At 41.3% G+C, this 20,556-nt stretch overlaps 1 protein-coding gene across 2 annotated transcripts; it reads left to right on the forward strand.

The window, feature by feature from the left end:
- The first annotated feature begins 12,272 nt into the window (after nucleotides 1-12,272).
- On the forward strand, nucleotides 12,273-20,235 carry anxa13 (annexin A13). Of its 2 annotated transcripts, none has more exons than XM_041961407.1 (11): nucleotides 12,273-12,391; nucleotides 13,881-13,956; nucleotides 14,061-14,155; nucleotides 14,322-14,492; nucleotides 14,644-14,677; nucleotides 16,791-16,870; nucleotides 17,119-17,187; nucleotides 17,271-17,372; nucleotides 17,704-17,779; nucleotides 18,041-18,153; nucleotides 19,012-20,235. In XM_041961407.1, exons 1-11 carry the CDS (start codon nucleotides 12,377-12,379, stop codon nucleotides 19,129-19,131), a joined length of 951 nt encoding a protein of 316 aa, XP_041817341.1. In that variant the 5' UTR covers nucleotides 12,273-12,376; the 3' UTR covers nucleotides 19,132-20,235. The 2 variants fall into 2 exon arrangements, with proteins under 2 accessions (XP_041817341.1, XP_041817342.1); XM_041961408.1 differs by having other exon boundaries at nucleotides 14,325-14,492.
- Nucleotides 20,236-20,556: the final 321 nt, after the last annotated feature.

Genomic DNA, 20,556 nt, shown 5'->3' on the forward strand with positions numbered 1-20,556 from the left:
AAATTATATCTGATCTGCCAATCCAAGTCAAATGACGCCAGTAACAGAGACACACGGTGCTGTAGAAAACAGTTTTACACTAATTATCTCAGCTGCACACAAGTCTGCATACTGATTACAATGATTTGAACTCAATGTCAATTACAGCCCCCGTGAACGAGACAGGAGGCTGTGAGTTTGCTGTGTCGGATGCGCAGCCACTCAGGTTCCCTCGCAGGAAAAAGGAGTTGGTTCTCCCCAAATGATGAATCCTCCCTGGCTGCAGTTCTCACCTCACATTGTTGTGATTAACTGCTGGAGCCTGAAGACACCTTCTCCAATTAGAGAGGCCTTCGTCTAGCTCCTGTCAGACAACACACAGACACACTCCAGCTGTGAAGTTGCAACACATCTTTAGAGTTTAGGCCTGTGTGTGTGTGTGTGTGTGTGTGTGTGTGCACGCGTGGATTTAGCTTGTGTTTTATGTGTCAGTATAAATATGCTGTATCTTACACTTTGTCATTTACTGGAAATGCTTTATTGGCTAACCTCCAGTCTCCACATAAATATAATATGAAAGCCTACATTTAAATCCACCGCTCATTAAAATACAGCGTCCATCAAGTGTCACAACATAAAACCTTCAGAGCATCATTTGTTTTTTTTTTGTCCTAATTGTTCTTTTTTATTATCACCATTATATTTTTGATCACTTCCTCTTAGTGACACATCTACATCCTCTACATATACACTCATACAAACACACACTTGCACACTAATACAAACGAAAATGTACAAATTATAAGTAAATAGTCAATTTATAGAATTAGAAATACTCAGATTTGTACTTTTTCCTGATTATATACATCCGCCTGTAACATTGTATTTTACAGTGCGTTCCTACGGCGGACGCTCGGCTTGCCCCCGCCCCCTAGCGACGCACGAACTGTCCACGTCCTGGCGTGATGACGTCACCAGACCCGTTCTGCGGACTTTGTGAGTGTTGTTCGCCAGCTCGAACCATCACATCCAGGTAAATCAAGTTAAAAACTACAAGTTCCTCTGCTCTCGTGCCTGCAGATCATTAGGTTTACTGGATTTATCTGTATTTAAGTAGTGTTTATTTTCAAAAATTTCAGTCCAGGTAACACATATAAACCTCAACCATCCGCTCAAAATGCAGCAACGTTAGTAAAAGTTTAAATCCACCTGCTTTACCTAAGTAAACAACTAATGCCACACTAAAACAAGTACAAGTGAAGTCTTGCATTGACAGATGTATGTAAGAAGCATGTGAGCATGCATGCATTCAGGTAAAAGCAGGATTTTGCTGTTGTAGTTAATTGAAGTGAATTTTGATCTATTTTGTACAGGATTGTGACTTATGATTCTTTTCATTGTGGATTAGTCTGCTTATTTTTCTCCATTCATCAATTCGTTTCAGCTGAACTTGTACAGACTGACAAAACAAATAAAAAACGTATTTTATGAGCTTTTGTTATGTAAATTTTAATATGTAAAAAATAACTCGTAAGTGAAAGCTGTCAGACAAATGTAGTGAAGTAAAAAGTGTCTATCGTAATGGTTTGCGCATTATCTTATTGGCTATTGCCTCTGCACACATGTACAGTGGGATGTACTGGAAAAAGAAACAAATTAAGAGTTATGTACTTTCTTTATTATTATGCTTTAACCTCTTTGACCTGACTCATCTCACAGTTTATGTTTTCATGCAGCTGTTTGACATTAATCCTCTCAAAGATGATGTTTGTTTTCTTTCTTTTTCAACAAAAAGTGTCAAAAGACGGACATTTCAAGCTGCACGTGAACTCACCGCCTGCTCCAGTTCAGCCTGGCAGTTGTAATCTGCAAAGAGAAAAGGTGTCAGTAAGGCTTGTCTCTGCAAATACTCGCTGTTATCACATTGTCGCCTGACTTTGGTTCCAGTTTTAAGTATGTGTTGTCATGAGGAGCCATCTGATTTCCACTGGCAGCAGAGACATGGAGGTGAAAAGCGAAAAGTCCTGCAGTGAGACGGGTGACTTGACGGTGGGGATGAAGACATCCAAACCCAAAATGTCAGTCGAGCTGTCTTTGTGCTTTTGTGAGGACAGTGAAGCCTGCATGTGAGTCGCATACAGAAATAAAAGTTGCTTGAAGAGCTACTTGAAATCGAGCACAGTGAATGAACCTGTTGTTGCAGGCCCGAGGATGAGGATGATTGTGACAATAATCACAGCCCCTGCACTGTTTACGCAAAAGTGGAGGCATCACAAAAGCACCTCCAGCATGGAAAGGACAAAGGCAGGTCCACTCATCTAATAATCCAATTTGTGTTGATTTTACACAAGGTGCAAAAATGGCCTCTTTGACTCACCATCATCACTCTGTCTTTCACCAGGGACTGCTGCAGCGCAAACACAGATGCTAAGCACAAAGCCCAAGGCCAGGACGCTGGTGAGTCACAGTCATGCCGGCATGTGTGAATGAAGGCTAAGTGAACGTTCATTCAGTCGAAAACGGGCTTTCATTTGACGTCATCGGTCCTGATCACTCAATTACAGCAATTTCCAGAAGGCAACTGTGCTTTATCTTCACCGTTTCTGCCCTCAGGTAGCGTGCAGGCAGCTGATTGATTGGAACGAGGCGGCCTCACTCAGGGACCAATGTGAGATCATTCACGCGCTGTTAGTCATTCACTCTCAGTCATTTGGGCTGGAAATGTCTGAATCACACTGTGCATTCATGATGTTTCACGATGCTCGAAAGATAACGTGAAGAAAGACAAGATGAAGCTTCGCTGCAAGCAAGGAGACAGTAAAACAAGTGTGATCTGAGCAGACGTGCACCATGTGGCCAAAAGTGTGTGGACAGCCCTGTCCAGCTTTTAAGCAGCCGCTCTCATTCCCACATCGTCATATACCAATGTCTTTGTCACGCTCATCTGCATCACATCACAAGATACCCTTCAGCATCTGTAGAAGACGCCTTTCTGCCAGCTAACACCTGGTTAACATTGTGCAGTTGTACAGTTTGGTGAGGTTTAGGAAGAAGATCGTGGTTTGGGTTAAAATCACAATCTTGCCTACGTAATGCAAGTTAAACACGTTATGTAAGTTCTTCCATCCATCCATCCAATCAGCCCTCCTCTTTAAATGGAGTTTTTTCGCTCTCTATGCTCCATCACCTGAATTGCTACGACCACTAGAGGCCGCCGCCTACCAATAAATGTAAATGTGGATCATGAAGGTCAAGTTCTTCCACACAAACAAAGTAAAACAGTTTCTTATTGATCTATTGATGTGTCATGTCAGACCGCTGTCATTCTCAGAACATCAGTGTTTTCTTGAACTAACCATATTTGGCTGTAGTGTTAGGGCGTCCACATACTTTTGGTCAGATCGTATACTTAAAAAAAAAGGCAATTTGTATCTCTCTACACGCAAGAAAATCCTGATGAGTTTAAAGACCTGTGAAATGGTTAGAAAAACGATCTCACCACAACGTCCATTTAGCACCTTCTTATGGTGCTTTTGATCACATCACATGATCTTCATCGGCAGACGGTGTTTGCCCAGTTGTCATGAAAGTGTAGACGTTTATTGCTAAATTTTTTATAGCATTTTTTTTTTTTTCTGAGGAAGATCACGTAATATGATCGAAAGCTGATTTCTTCCCCATATTGGATCTGGTGTGTGTTTAAACTGGAATAAAGACGACAGTAAATCCACATTCCAGACACAGTGAGTTGGTGATATGATCAGGCTGAGACACCTCCACGCTGTAATGACTGTGTTTAACCCTCCGACACACACACCTCCACTCATGGGCAGCCTGGGGGAAGTGCAATACGAGAAGTGCCTGAAAGGGAACGTGAGTCAGCCTCATAGTACAACTTAACGTGAGTGGGCTTCACTACGGTGGGTCTTTCAGCGGAGGAGACCGTCTGGGTTACAAAATAGATTCATTGATTTATTTTATAAGAGCCCCTGCTTACTGTGGGCAATGCTATTAAGCTTTGGAGTTTAAAATATATTTCCCCTAGAGGATTTTACATTTAGGCTGTTATCTGTTCAGAAAGGGCTTGAATTCAGTGATATCACCATATACCAAAAAGAGCAGATGAGAGAGAAAGAATCATGTAATAAAACACAATATTGGTGCATGGATCAAATATAATGCTGTAGATTGCGCTGGATCCCTGTATGGCTGAAATAATTGTTTTAATTCATCATTGAATTCATCTATAGATTATTTTTTGTCAATGAAACGTCAGAAGAAAGTGAAACACCTGTCACAGAGCCCACGATGAAAACTTCAGATGCTTGTTTTGTCTAACCGCCTGTCCAAAAATCAAAGAATATTCAGTTTACAAAGATTTAAGACAGGAAAAAGCAGCAAATTCTCACCTTTCAGAGGCCTTAACCAGAGAGTGTTCGGCATTTTTATTTACTAAAATACTTAAGTGATTGATTGTCAAAGATTTGACCTATTCATTTTCAATCCTCATTCATTTTCAGTCAGCTGATTGACGAATCATCTCAGCTCTAGATAGCATACTCTCAAAGATACAGGCGTGTACCACTTATTCTAAGTGATAGCCAATTTTTTATTTCAAACCAGAAACTTCTGGACACAGGGCATGAGAAAAAACATATGCTCTAATGTTTCATCTGCTGAATTACAGAAGGTACACAGGTCAACTTCAAACTTAAATCTGTTTTTTATAAATTCTGCAAACGGGTAGACTTTGTGGAGTATCTTAAAGTGGGTTTCTTTAATCTTTGGGGAGATGGGCCACTTCATGTACTTAGAGTGTGCTTTTTCCATCATAGGCACAGTCACCTTATCAGACACTTGAGCTGTAATTCCTCTGTTATAATCATAGAATATTGTAGATTTCAGAGCACCACTAATCACTTTGTTATTACATTTCACTTAAGTTGCAATCATGAATCATCAGTTTTGGGTGTACCAATTCCACATTTGAGTATAGTAGGACATTCTGTATTAATTGAATCAGCGGTAAGGGAATTGCTTTACATATTTTATTATATTCTCTCTGAGTACAATTTACATCATATTTTCCTAACCAAGCCCTGTAGTCCAGAAGTCTTCCATCAGAATCCATTACATCCTTTACAAACAAAATACCTTTCTCATACCAATCTCTTTTGAAAATCGATTTCCTATATATGGTGATCACTCTGTTATTCCATAGAATAGATCCATGATGGGAGAAATTATGAGTAAATACCATTTTCCAAAATTGTAGAATTTGCTTGTGGAAATTAGAAAGCTTAACAGGAACCTTGTGTACATCAAAATCACATTTTAAAAGGAATTCAAGCCCTCCCATTTTTTGAAACTAATTGTGATTGTTCAACAGTAGCTCCCCCTGGTGTTACACTAAGAAATGCAATACACTCAGGCAAAATGTGATTTCATGTGTTTCACATTGTGTACAGTGTGGAGGAAGCAAGACAGACAGTTTGATTCAGTGAAAAGTCAAAAAACTGACAAGTGTCAAATGAGCAGTCATCCAGAAAATAAAATATGAGCAGCAATCCAAGATGATGCTTGAGGTACAGTGGTGAACACCCAGAACATCTGCAGCAGCTGCTGAACACTAGAACACCTGCAGCAGCTGCTGAACACCAGAGCATCTGCAGCAGTTGGTGAATACTAGAACATCTGCAGCAGCTGCTGAACACCAGAGCATCTGCAGCGTGTGATGGTCAAATTGAAAAATACAGAGTGGCTTAGGTTATAGTTCTGTCGGGGGTTTGGGATGGATCCAGCCTCCTGAATTTAAGCTTCATCTCCACGATTCATCATCATCACCATCTTCGCCCGGATGGATCTGGATCTCCAGGCTGAGCTTCTCCCTCTCCAGCAGCAGGTTTCCTCTCTTCAGCTCCAGCAGATCCTCGTCCACAGCCACAAGCCGCCACAGGTCCAACTCATGCTGCTGCTCATCCAGACCTGCAGAGAAAAAACACAGAATCCACTGAGTCCTACAGAGCTACATCAGCACAGGTTAGCAAGGCTGGCTTTTAAAGGAACAGAGCAACATTTTGGGAAACACACTTATTCACGGTCATTTCTTCAGTTACATAAGAAAATCATTACCAGTCTCATGTCTATCTGTAAAATAAAAGACTACAAAGAGCAGGCAAATAGCTTAGCTTAGCAGAAAAACTGGACACAAGGAAACAGCTGGCCTGGGTCTGGGTCCAATGGGAACAAAATCAGAAGGCTTTTCTAAAGACATCTGACTGATCTCACTTTTGCTGAAACATGGTGCTTCAATACACTCAGAAAGGCTAAAAGCCCCAATAAACCAACTCCACTTGCCAGATGCTTTGGTAAAGAGATGACAGAGGGAGTATCTTTAGCAACCTACAGGAATGGTGACTTGCCTTCAATCTAATATTGAGTCCCTAAAACAGCCCTGTCATTAAAACCTAGAGAATCCCTGCTTAAATATCTCTGTTGACTATGGTGTGAACTATAGATAAACTCAATAGTCAATTGCAGCGCCTAACTTTTATCTTAACATCAATAAAGTGAACAGCAGATATAGCTCAACTCTGTTTCAAATCCACCTATTGCACGGCTGCAAAAATAAAGTCACTATTTCAACTGAATGTGCAACTGTAATTCTTGTTTCTGAGACAGCTCCCAGTAAGAACTATTCCAAGCTTTCTGATTTCTTTTCCCTTGATTTGCAGCCACATCTGTACATGCAGCTCAACGCAGTTTGGTGCGATAGTTTCCCATTTTGTTTGTGATGTTGGCGCAAATGGGAAAAAAGTTATTTCTGGGCAGGGTTCTTCAAAACTGCAAAGAGGACAATGGAATATCACAGAGATTTCATCAGCTCCACTCATCTGCCCATCATGTACTTCATGGGAGTGACTTCTTGTTAGATGCAATTTTAGGGCATTAAATGACTTAAATGAACGCAGACAATCTGTGTGGAGGCATGGGATTGGAGTAGTTCTACACCTTTAGTGTAGTAAAGTTAGAAAAGTCAATTCAAAGTTGGTCAAATATACTATATTGTTGAATATGATTGCAGACAAAAACTGCCTTCATTACAACTTTCCATAAATGGATTTTTATTGATTTATTCAGAAAAATGGTTGGCAGCTCATTCTCAGAACAGCAGCCTCAGATTTCTTCTTAGTCAGGATGATGATCCCCCACCGTACAGAGAAAGAACAATAAAGGGGAAAATGGGATGGGTACAAGCTTGTTGTTGAAGTTATTTGGCCTATTGACACACCAATTAGCGTTCGTTAACTGTTATCAAAATTAACAAAGTGAAATGGACTTAATAACAGGAGTGCATATAATTCTAGTCAGTCATTCTGGTGAGTATCAGCTGCGCTGGGTATTTAAATCAGCAAGGCGCTGTTCATTCAGCTGCGGTGCTGATCCGATGCCACTCGGGCCAAAAATCCGGACAAATGTCCCTTTGATCCAGGAGCGATCGATTCTGCATCAGTTGAGATCAGCTGATTTTGCAGCGTGTGCGCTGTGCACAGCGATTTTTTTATTGCGATGTTTGATGATCATTTTCAGCAGTTTAAAATATGGTAAACGTAGTGAATTTATGTTGTAAAGGCAAGCAGGCAGGCACAAGACAAGGGAGACGCAGAGGGTGGAGGGTAATCAGGAACAGGTGTAGACAACAGGTGATCGGGGCGGACACACAGGACACATGAGGAAGGGCAAGTGCTCTGAAACGTGAGGAGAATTAGACCTTCAAAATAAAACAGGAAATGACAAGACAAAACCCCAAGACGAGGCAGACCTCACCACGGTGTGACATCTACAGATCTTCCTAGCTATTTTGCTGGAGTGCAGTTTTTTTGAGGGACGAGCACTGATCCCAGACGGACCTCTTCAGTTCATGCATCCACCACTGTAAGTTTGATAGGAAATGCACCAAATTGCTGCCATTTCTCTTTCTCCCTTTTGTGAACAAATCCCTCGAAAAGCCAAAGTCACAATGTGTCAGTGTGTCGCTCGTAACGTCCTCCCCATTCAGTCTGCATCGCAGCCACAAACCCACCGGGTCAGACTGAAGAAGGAAGTCTTTATACACACGTCACAAATATATAATCATTTTCTAAGAAAGGGCAACACAGCTGGGGACAGAGGTTTTTAAATAAGATATATCAGGTGACAGAAGCAATACTTGTTGTCAGGATACATTCATTGCTGGTTTTGGGCTTTTATTTTTATTTGTAGTTAGTCAGTATAACCACTGGATGGAGGTGTTGCTCTATCAGTCATTTTAACCTTGTCCACAGCACCATATCAATGTCGACGCAAACAGTTTGTACTGAGAGTCCATTTCTTCCAGGCGAAACCTTCAGTATCAGATGCTCAACAGGAAAAAGCCCCAGGATTGAACAGGGAGCCGTGGGACATCACCAGAGTGTGAAAATGTTCCTAAGTCACTTTTATTTGATTGTTTTCTTTAGGAAGAGAAAAGACAGTATTGCAAAGAGCTTTGCCTGCAGGTGAAGGAGAGGAAACAACAGATAGAAAGGGAGATAAGTGGAAATACCCTTGATGAACAAAAGGTTAGATGCTTATAGTATTTTGTAATGCATGGAAAGAGAGGCCTTTGTTCTTTCATGATAAGACTGATGCTAGATTACTTATATATTAACTAATGGTGTCATGATCATCCCACCGTCTGCAGCACAATGAGACCATGCAGCACTCCATCTGGGGGATGCCAGGAAGTGGTGCCCCAAATGACCACCTGGGCACAATGAAAAGGACCAAAAGCCGGGATTTTACCCCAAGAGCAGGTAGACAATGCACCGTTTATTAACCGAGCATTGTTCCGTGCAACAAAAGCCTAGTGTACTCAGAAGGTCTCCTGATCGCACTGGCTTTGGCAGGAAAGAACTGAGTCTGCAGCCATACAAATCTGTCCTGCACTGTGACAACATAAAAACAGGGTAAAAACCTAACTTCACAAGTTTCTCTACTTTTGCTCAAAAAAAAAAAAACTCCCATTGAGCCACGAGCCTCCTGCAGAGCTTTGCTGCACCAAAAATGCTTTCGTAAGTAAAACTCCATTCTGACCTCCTTTCCACACACTGCATTCGTCGTGCAGCTGAAACTCAAACTTCTGCGTGTGATTATTAACAGTAGGAGCTGGTCAGACTCTAAACAAGTTGTGTTTGAGGTCATAACATGAGGCTGGGTCCTGGGCCAGCATGACATTACAGCCTGTTTCTTTGGCTGGCGCTTGTGAATGCTGTCTTTGTTCGCAGATCCGTGACAAAGGCTTCGTTGGGACCCCCTTCCACCGCCTGTGAAATGAAGACCATAACATCCCTGAGCTGAGACAGCTGAGAGCCAAGGGCTGCATGGGCTGTTACAGCAGCAGCTTCTGATCGTGGCATGTAAATAAACCCAAACGTGAAGACAATGAACTAAGCACAGAACAAGTGAGCCTTCTGTTTACAGCTGCATGTGTTGCTACATGAACAGGTGGTTTCCACTTTGCACACCAAGGATGGACTCATGGTGTACAGTGATTCTTCTCATAATAGAGGAGGAATCTGAGCTTTGAAATTGACTTAATTTCTTAACTGTTATATCAAGTAGAATCACATTTACTGACACTGATGGTGCAGGTGATGCAATACAACACCTGCTTATTAGGAGCAGTGTTGGGGTTCACTGTCTTTGCCTATACAGCCCAAAAACAGACACATAGGTCATCTTTGCTAACAGGTCACCACAACCCATATTTACATTTAATGCTAGGCAGTGTCCCCTAGTGGCCATAGTTATTATGACAGGAGCAAAGGATGAAGTCAGGTGACGTAGTATGAAACAATTAAAATCCCACAAATTTTTCACACAGGAGAGCGCTGTTTGTGTCCCGAGTGAAAACTGAAAATCAGCGTTGACTAATTTTACCTTATGTAACATACTTCAGTTACTTAATGTGCGTACCAGTAATGTTTTTAACAGTCAACCACGTGACAATGAAGTTCCCGTCAGTGGTACTGTCCAATGCTCATAGAGTTGTATTCAGTTGTTAAGGTCATATTGTTTTAGTCTCTAGTATGGCTCAAGATCCAAACACACTGTATCCTACAACTCCCATAATGCAACTCGTCATGCAACTCCTAAATTCCCACTTCTTTCAGAATTCATAATTAATAAATATTCAAGCTGCGTGATGATGCACGATCTGCACGAAGTTCTTAAATATTAGCTCATCCGCTGTTTTGCTGAGAGTTAGAAAAGAAGATTAATTCAATTCTCACATCTGTACAGTGAATGCAGCTTGACCCAGTGTCAGGTTAGCTTAGCTTAGCATAAAGACTGGAAACGGGGTAAAACAGCTGGCAGGTTGTGTCCAAATGTGACAAAATGTGCCTAAGCTAAGCTAACCTGCTGCTAGCTCCAGATAGATATATACCCTTACAGCTGTGAGAGTGCAATCTTCTCTTTTAAAACTTAAAAAGAAAGTGAATCAGCATGTTTCCCAACTATTCCTAGAAGTTTTCAGTTTTAGATTTAAGTCTGACTCAAGTCCAGGTCTGAAGTCTGCTGTTCGGAGGAGTCTGGAATCACATCAGACGCTGTTTGATTACAGGACAGGCTGTTCAACGACTGAGCTGCATGACTGAGAACTGCAGCTGAAATAAAAGTTTCAACAACCTGAAGGATGAACTGAACGTGCTGTTACTGTAAACGAGTCACATCTGGATAGAATATGCTGCTAATTGGCTCATTACGGACATTAAAAACAACTTCAGTGTTTGAATGACTAACTGAGATACTTTGAATTAGAAGTTTCCATGATTGATCTTCCAGGTAAGGTCTCGATAACCATATAGTGAAGCGAGGTGACTCATCCCTGCCTAATTGCATGCTTTTGTTAGCGTGACGTTAGCAGGCTCTTTATGCAGACATTGTGTTTGCATGTATCCAGTTAAGGCTAAGGGCCTTATTGTGGAGGGCAGCGGCAGCTTTCCTCCTCAGCCGGTGAGTAATTATGATGTAGGGACAGTGAAATACTGATGGTTAGAGCGGAGGCTGGCAAGGTTGGTAATTATACTGTGCAGCACTAAATTCAACAGGAAGGAAAGGACCTTTTGGTTCATAGTTGTCTCATGCAAAACATTGTAAACTACTCAACAAGTTAGAACTTATTCTACTTTTTCTGTGCTTTTAGAAGTTTCTAGATGAAGTTTGGTAAAAGAGGAGCATAACAACTCTATAATCAGTTTAAAAAGTATTTTCTTGTTTAGGATTTATTGAGGGCAGATTTTCTTGAGGGCTCCTAACAAGTAAAGTACAGGACTGAAGGATGCAGAAAAGTTCTGCTGATCCAGGGTCATCTGGCTGAAAAAGGACTCTGACCACTAATCATCATGCTGTTTACACACTGTAATGCTGATTACTAGGCTCCTATACTCAGTGGTGCTGAAGCCTCTTTCACACTGAATTATTGATCACTATAATATTCCAGATATACCCTGTGAGGATTAATATTTATCTTTAGCAGTAGGATCGGCTAACCTAAAACCATGTCTGCTCTTATAGATCGTGGTAACAGACGTATACAGATTCTTTACTGATCTAAAGGTAATTACACAACAATGTGAAAATACTCCATTACATGTAAAGTCCTGCATCAAAGATCATACTTAAGCAAAAGTATTAAAGGTAAAGCACTGCAGAGTGGACTATCTCATATATATATATATATATATATATATATATATATATATATATATATATATGCGTACTACACTGTATGCTATCTAGCTGTACTATAAATTAATTATTAAATTCAACTGTACTCTATTGTGTTAAGATGTATAATTATTAAACTATATGTATATATAATTGTAAACTTTAGCAGTGTACTCACTAAACTCTGGTGAGTACACTGTTACAGCAGATGGTATCATGTTACATATATCATACTTTGCTGACTCAGACAGTACTGCAGTATGAGTATAAGTACTGCTCACTGCTCAGCTTCTGTGTGTAGCCCTTTAATTCTGAGTTTAATTGTTCTTGTGTAAATTCGTATTTTTATTTGACATAAATGTATTTCTTTTCTTTTCTAATTTATTTCTCTGTCTATCTTCAACATCAAGCTTAATAACAGTGTAATAGTGTTTTGTTCCGCAGACTCGTGGGTTCAACAAGTGCACCATGGGAGACCTCAGGGACTGTAAATGGTTAACCCGACGGGGTAGCGGTCCGTCGTGACGTCACATACTGGTCTCTGCTGATCCGGGCCGCAGTTTGATCAGGAGGACTAACCGACCCCGAACCAGTCCACGACCCTCCACAGCAGATCACCCGCTGCCGCCGGACAAACATCCCGAAAATGGGCAACTGTCAAGTAGGTCCCGCTGTGTTTTACCGTTTTCAGGGAAATCTCGACCAGCAGCTGTTCGACGCGCGAGCTTCAGTTTCAGGCTGATGAAAGGGATCAATGTTTGGATCCAGCCGATCATCGCGATCAACGGTAGATTCAGGGATTCGTTTCCAAATCACGTGGATTTATCGCTCATCGTGGATCGAGCACTAACGCGTCTACTCGCCTTCAGTCCGCGCGCTCCGCCTATAAATCCTAACAAATCTCTGTTATTTTCATTGAAACTGAGAGTTGTGTTTATTTTTCGCTTTTATAATAGGCTATTCGGTGTGTCTTTAAATGAACGTAGGAAACGACACCGTGTGACAGACCACCGTGTCTGGGTTTACGCAGAGGAGGCGACCACTCCCCTGCGGAATTCATCACGGCTCCGTTAGATGTGTGTGTGTGTGTGTGTGTGTGTGGATGAATGAGCAGGTCTCTGTATGTTATCTGTTATGCAAGAGTCCGTTAGTGCAGCGGTGAGTGGGTGAGGGTGTCTGATTCACTCTGATTTCTGTCCTTTTGGTACCTTTGAGATTAATGTTTCACCTCATTGGCAACTTCCGCCGCACTGCCTGACAGTGAGGAAGCTTTTAATAACCAACAACACATTTATTTATACTGTTTCTAACACTGTAATTGCTAATAAGTAAGCTGCAAATATCATTATCTACTGCTGGTTCAGAAAATAAAGGAAGCTGGTGGTGCACAACAAAATAAAATGATGATGCAAAGAATTAAATGAATTCCAGATATTTTGATAATCAATTAATCTGTTTGCGTGTTGTTGTTTTTTTTAAGGAAGAAGGTCTAAATTCTCTGATTCCAGCTTCTTAAATGTGAATATTTTCTAGTTTCTTGACAGTAAACAGGATATTATTTTATTTGTGGACAAAACAAGACATTTGAGGACGTCATCTTGGGCTTTGGGAAACCTTTATTGATACTTTTGACTATTTTCTGACACAACTGATTGATTAATCAAGAAAATAACAGACAGATTAATCAGCAATGAAAATAATTGTCAGTTGCAGCCTTTTTCCTTCAGAAAACATGCAGGATTGTTGAAGTTTTGAGAAGTGACCGATTCTGTGTACATTTACGTCACATTCTCCTTGTTATGGGGCAGAAAAGTGGCGTTCAGCTTTTCTTTACTGCTGTTGATGATATATTCAAATAATAGTGACTGTTGGGAACTTCTCAGCCCCCGCTGGCCCCTGGACCGCCCTGTGGTTACTGCCAGTTATTCACGCGGCCCCCACCAAGTTTGTTTAAAGACCTCTGGCCCCGAGTTCCTCAAGCGTAGCATTGTGTCGTCGCCCTCCCCTCCCCCATCTGCCAGCTGCTCCTGCATCACTGCAAGAATCCCTCTGAACTTCATTCACCGAGACAGTGATCGGTTTGATATAAGCAGAAAGATGCTTTTAGCTTTAAAAGTCATCTACATAACAGTCTTCTTTTATTCTCCCAGCCCACAATCGTGCCATATGAGGATTTTGATGTCCTAGCCGACATCAAGGCCATCCGCAAAGCCTGCAAAGGCTTCGGTAAGTTGAAAATGAACAGCGTTTATTGTGTCTGCTGAAGTATTACATGCAAACTGCGTTGCTTATCACTGCACGGCATCTGTTTTGCGTCGTCTTCCCTTCAGGAACTGATGAGCAGGCCATCATCGACATCCTGGCAAACCGCAGTTCATTTCAGCGTCAGGAAATTAAACAGGCCTATTTTGATAAGTACGACGATGTGAGTGTCATTCAGTAATACGCAGAATAATATCTGCTCTGTCATTTTTACCACAACAACCGTTTCAGTTATCATTCTAATTTAAAATATGTCGGAAAGTCTGTGTTTCTACACTGTTTCTGCACCTTTCTCCCAATCACAATTAAAATCTGCCCCCTTGCGGCAGGAGCTGGTGGATGTGTTGAAGAGCGAGTTGTCGGGGAACTTTGAGAAAGCCATCCTCGCCATGCTGGACCCGCCCGTCATCTACGCCGTGAAGGAGCTGAGGAAGGCCATGAAGGGAGCGGGCACAGACGAAGACGTCCTAGTGGAGATCCTCTGCACCGCCACCAACGCTGTCAGTCACACACTAAAAGCATCAAATGAAGTCAACAGTTAATACACCAGCAGTCTGTGTGCCAGTGTGTTCACATTTATCACTGACATACAGATGATTAATGGTTTTTTGCTGCAGAATATTCAAACTTTTTATTCATTGTTTCTCACAGGACATTGCCATGTTCAAGGAATGCTACTTTCAAGGTAAGCCAAAGAGCGAATTAAGCCTTAGAATCAAGATTTGATTAGTTTTTATAAATTTTATTGTTCCATAATAATGATAATAATAAGATTTACATGCGCAGCACCTTGCTAAAAGGTACAATTTACATGGTTGAACCAGGATTAAAACATTTCAATGTCAAAGCCATTACTCATTTTCCATCTATCCACCCCATGTGACATAAAAATCACATTTTGCAGTTAAACCTCTCATCCGCTAAGTCGACACTATGTCACCGTTTCCCTTCCTTGTAAGTATCATGAACCCTGGAGGAAATGTCTACGGGTGACTCATAGACCTACACCACGTACAGTATTATTTCTGGCCCTTTAGTAATGTAACGTACAGTCATGCTTTGTTTAGTCAAGGCCCATCCTGCTGTGACTTCCTGTTCACTGTGGTAGCGCTGGTAGCTGATTATATTTACCAACATCTTCTCATTCGGTCTTTAAATTGCTCATGTGTTGAAGGAGTGGTGTAATTCTTACAGTATACCTGACACTGTCCAGTAAAGCCGCTCTGTATTCAGTCGGTGTGTGTTGTTTGCCAGGATGAGGTGTGTGAGGGGGCTTGGCTGCCAATCAGGCCGCAGCCTGCTTGCAACATGCTAGCTAGCTTATCGAGTTGTTAGCTGGTTGTGGTTAGCTAATATGTTAGTAGCCTTGCTGCTTGTTGGGGCGAGGTCTTTGGTTAGCTAGCACGTTGTTAGCTGATGGTATTAGCCGCTCTTTGCTCAGGTGACCTGTAGAGGTTGGTTGTGTCAATTGAACATTGTGTTGCTATAGCTACTTAGCCACTACTGGCAAAGTTCTTACAGTTGTCTGTAAACTGTCACTGTATCGTCCACCATTTTGTCAGTGTGACCAATCAAATATTGACAATATTTCATTAATATTGTCTTTATTTTGTTGCCAAAATGTCCTTGCTGAAGCACGATCTGTTGGTATGCTTTTTATTATTTTTTTTTTGTGATTGTTGGTTTGTGACTGAGTAGAATATAGTTTTTTTCTCACTAGCTTAAGGCTTCCTAAGCTAGCTACTATACTAGCTGCCTAGAGGTAGCTAATATGTTGCTAGTGCCATGTTCAGTCGCTAACTGTTAAATTGCTGTTTGTTTATTTGACGCTTTTTACTGTTACTCTTACAGACTTAATGTGTTAATTTACTGTGACTGTGACTTAATGCTGACCTTTCATCCGTGATACTTTGTTTTCCCTGACATCACAGTGTAGCTAACTCATTTGATGCTATGGCTGTGTCAGAAATCACTCCCTGTTTACTGTATAGTGTACTACTGTCCGCCATTTTTATTCAAATCCAATTTCAGAATGTGTAAATGTATCCAGTATCTATATATAGTGGCCTCAAAAATCTCACATTGCTCAACAAAGGAGTGGCTGTGGCATGTTTAGTTATGCTGCCTTAGTAAGCGTCTGAAATCTCAATTAACTGCTCGCTGTTGCGTAAATTATTGAGTGTGAGTAGTGAATGAGTGTATAAGGGAGTGATTTGGGACACGGCCCTAGTTTCGTCTGTTGTGAGTCCATTTTCCTTGTTACTGTATTAACTAATTTTTACCTTTGGTCTTAGTGATTTGTAGTCACTATTGAATTTGTTGTCCACACATGCTTCCTGTAAGAACTTGAATGCATGAACCTTTAATAGAAGTGTGTTTAGCTTGCTGCATAGTTGTGCACCTACACGCAAAGTGAGAGTAGAAGAAGAACACTTGGATTTGGTTGCAGCTGAAAGATGCTTTCTCGTCTCAGAGCTCTTAGTCATGCAGGCAGGAATCCATTGACGAGCTTATGATGCCTACTCGTAGCCTCATTAACCTAAAACCCACTGCAGTTTGTTTTGAGAAGGAAAATGGGTCAGACTTGAACATGTAGGGTAATTATAAACGTTAATGATGAAAAAGCAGGTTGAGGGAGAGTGGGTGCCTTCATTACAAATTAAAAACAGAATGCACACATGAATGTATCTGATGGTATCTAGTGATGGACTTCCCCTTTAAATACTCAGACATAAATAAACAGCGTGACTTGTCTTTTTACTTAACCCTTCTTTGGTCTCTTTGTGTCACTCTCTTAGTGCATGAACGGGATCTTGAAGCCGATATCGAGGGCGATACGAGCGGGGACGTAAGAAACCTGCTCATGGCTCTTCTGCAGGTTGGTGTTCTTGTGTGTCTGTTGCAGCTGAGTAACTTAACTCCTCCCATCTGCTGTGGGACTGAAATCAAGCTCACTCTCCCTGTACCCAGTCATGCCCTATAAGTACACACACACACACACACACACACACACACACGCTGGCCACTGTCCAGACACCCTCTCATTAGTAAAACGGAGGCCAGATATAGTTGCAGACAGAAAGTCCTCTCCACACAGCAGAAGTCATCTTACTCTTCCTCTTCCAGGGCAACAGAGATGAGAGTTACGAGGTGGATGAGGATCTGGCTGAGCAGGACGCTACCTCCCTGTTTGAGGTGCTGTTTCACTCTTGAATACATTTTCATAATACCCTCAAAGCAGATTCATTCATCCTGAAGCATATTTGTGTTTGTGGCAGGCTGGCGAGGGTCGTTTCGGAACAGATGAGTCCACTTTCAGCTACATCTTGGCCTCCAGAAATTACCTGCAGCTCCAGGCCACCTTTAAGATATATGAGCAGGTGAGATTTGGTGTCATACTGTCTGCAGCTGCAGCCATGTTTCATATTATTTTACACGACCTGACGCGTGTCAGTCAGCCTGTCAGGGTTAGTTTCTCATAATAACACGTGAGAGGCGTTGTTGGCTCTCATGCAGGTGCAAACAGACTTTCATCTCTAGAACTCCACTTTGAAACTCCTTTAATTATACGTCCTTAAAACATAAATCACCAGTCACAGTATCAGATCCTTCTGGAGAGATTAGGAGGAAATTACGGCGCTGGAAAATGAAGCGCTCCCACTTTGAAGCGTTGTCAGCGCTTAGACTCAACCACTCGTTTTCTCTCCACAGCTCTCTGGAACTGAAATCCTGGACGCCATCGAGGCTGAGACCTCAGGGACGCTGAAGAAATGCTACATTGCTCTCGGTTAGCATGAAACACGCAGCATACACAGAGTTTGACCTGAATGAAAGAACACTTTTACAATTATATTAATTTAAAAAAACACCAAAAAATCATAAGGTTAGGGTATAAAATGTCATGTTTGAGCTGTGTGTATCTCACTGTGGAGTAGCACTGCTTGACGATGCCAGAAGTTAAAGTAGTGTTGATTAAACAGACTGTATGAAACGTAATTTACCTTTATTAGGGGAAGGGAGCTGAAAAGTCTGTCTTTCTTCTCCTCAGTGAGGGTTGCTAAGAACCCTCAGCTCTACTTCGCCAGACGTCTGAACAAAGCGATGAAAGGGGCGGGCACTGACGACGACACCCTCATTCGCATCATCGTGTGTCGCTCAGAGGTAACTGCACTAAATACTCACGGTTGTTTTTCCTCAATGAGGTAAAAGCTCAAAACCACTGAGGCAACCGATCCTTTATTCCACGCTGAATTTGAGTTTTGGAGGCTTTGATGTCTTGTTACAGACGAGGGCTCATTTTTATCAATAATTTATTTATTAGCTACCAGGATGCTGCGAGAAATCAGGTTATGCAGCAAACCAGACGATGCGTTTACTTGCACTGTCGTAACCTGGTTACTTTTTAAAAATTAAAACAAGATGGTGCCTCCTGGTCTTTTTTATTTTTTTTTTTTTGTATTCAGCATTAATGTGTCTGAATTTTACAAAAACCATCTATTTAAATCTGGCTTTCTGACTTTCAATACAAGAATGCACCACTGTGTGAGATGCTCTTTCTCTTCACTGTCCCAGCAGTATTGTCTTTGTCTGAAGTCTTACATAAACATGTCCCAGAAATCGCCTTCCTCCAGCAGGAGTTTATCTAATCTGCTGCCCAGATTTCCTAAATCTGTGTTTCTCATATTGTACAATGCTATTTTTTCACAGTTGCAGCTCTCCAAAACTTCTGTTTGCCTCCATAAACCAACTCACATTATTTGCATAACACTAGTGGATGTAAACTTGCATGAATTTGCATTTTCTTCTGCCGATTTTCTCACAATTTGGTTCAAATTTGTGCAACATTTAGAAGTAAAGCTGCCTGTTGACACATTACTTTTAAGAAGTCAGATTACCGCAGAATGCCGGCTGTAGCAGGGTTACATGAGTGGGTGTAAACACTCGGTTTGACATTTGATTGCTTTTTCTATGCATGAAAATTCACCTAGTTGACCCTTGGTGCTTTTTTCTTGGTAACAGTTTGATTTAGAGACCATCAAAGACATGTATCTGGAGAAGTATGACGTGTCTCTGAAGGACGCTCTGAAGGACGAGTGCAGCGGCGACTACAAACGCCTCCTCTTGGCCATCTGCCACTGAAAGCTGGAGAGTGAAGCAGAGACAGCGGGGCTCGTTTTTACTGAGGCCGCTGCTGGTTTCTGTCTAACAAACTAACATTATGTGGGGAGCAGGAGGGTGGAAGTGATAATTCATTGGCTCTTTTGTCTTTTTTAACTCTTTCCACAGACATAAACTAGGAAATTTGCTTTGTTCTTCTGTCTGTGAGGCTTCTGTCAGCTACTGCCCATTTCTTAGTCAATTTGTAGCTCCGATTCGTCGCACCTTTACCAGCATTTCCACAGTGGTGGGTGAGTTCCAGTCACTGCAAACAAGCACCAAGATTTATACATTTCTCGGGGCCAACTCTTGTCATACCAATGCAGTTTGATCAGGTTTTGAGCCCCGGTTAGAATAATCACAATAAACATGAGACATGTTTGTACAATGGGAAAAAGTCAGCTGCAGCCTCTGCTGCTGCATTAACAGTTAGTATAACACTGTTTTAGATGAAGATTTTTTAAATTATCTTTCACCCTCCATGCCCCAAACTCAATTACTGTTCTACTTCACTGCTGTTCAACTAATGCAATCACTCCATGTGGCTTGAATTTGTCCTTTTAAATGAAGAAATGTGAAAGATCTTAATGAAGGAATCTTCGTCTGTATCACGAGGAACATGCAATGATATGAATTTTCCTCACAACTGATTTGCAGAAGAGAATATATATTTTATCAGTTGCTTATTGAAAGAAACTATATGTTGATTTACAGTATGTTGCATTTTTATCCTTTACTACAACCAGAAAAACTTGACAAATCCAAATTGCACCTCACCTTGTTATACGTTTTTTGTATTTTATGACTAACACGGTAGAGTGTTTAATATATAACATAAGTAAGTTTACTGTTGTAGGTAGGCCTGAGGGTATATGAGAAGAAGCATGTGGACAGTCTGATGTCTCTGTTTGTTTGTCTCTATAAGGCAGCTGAAATGTGTTAACATGACCACTATCGTAAACATTTGGCAACAGGCTGAGTAGATTCAGGACATGAGATAGCTACAACATCAACCAGGACATCAGGTGGGCCGTGGGACTAGTGTTGCCTCTCTATAGCCAAAGAATTGTAGTCTAACTGCAAATAAAGTTCCCTGTAACATCATCATGTCTGACTTTCTTTGATACTCTGATATAGAAGTTCACATAAAAACTTATTATCAGTATAACTAGACCGTGGAACTGGAAGTGACAGAAAGTACATGTTCTGCTTACATGGACACTAGTATCCTGGTTTTTGAAGTATTTTAAGAATACTAAGAATACTGTTGCATACATATATGCATTAAATACTGTTGCATGTAAATGCCTCATCCAGGTTGCAGAAACATCTTTGTTGTTGCAGAATATGAAAATCACAGCTGCACACTGATGATCAGAAACCTGCATGGTGTTGGAGTCATGGGTA

The sequence above is a fragment of the Chelmon rostratus genome, chromosome 20, assembly GCF_017976325.1.
Source record: "Chelmon rostratus isolate fCheRos1 chromosome 20, fCheRos1.pri, whole genome shotgun sequence".
Taxonomy (NCBI): Eukaryota; Metazoa; Chordata; class Actinopteri; order Chaetodontiformes; family Chaetodontidae; genus Chelmon; species Chelmon rostratus.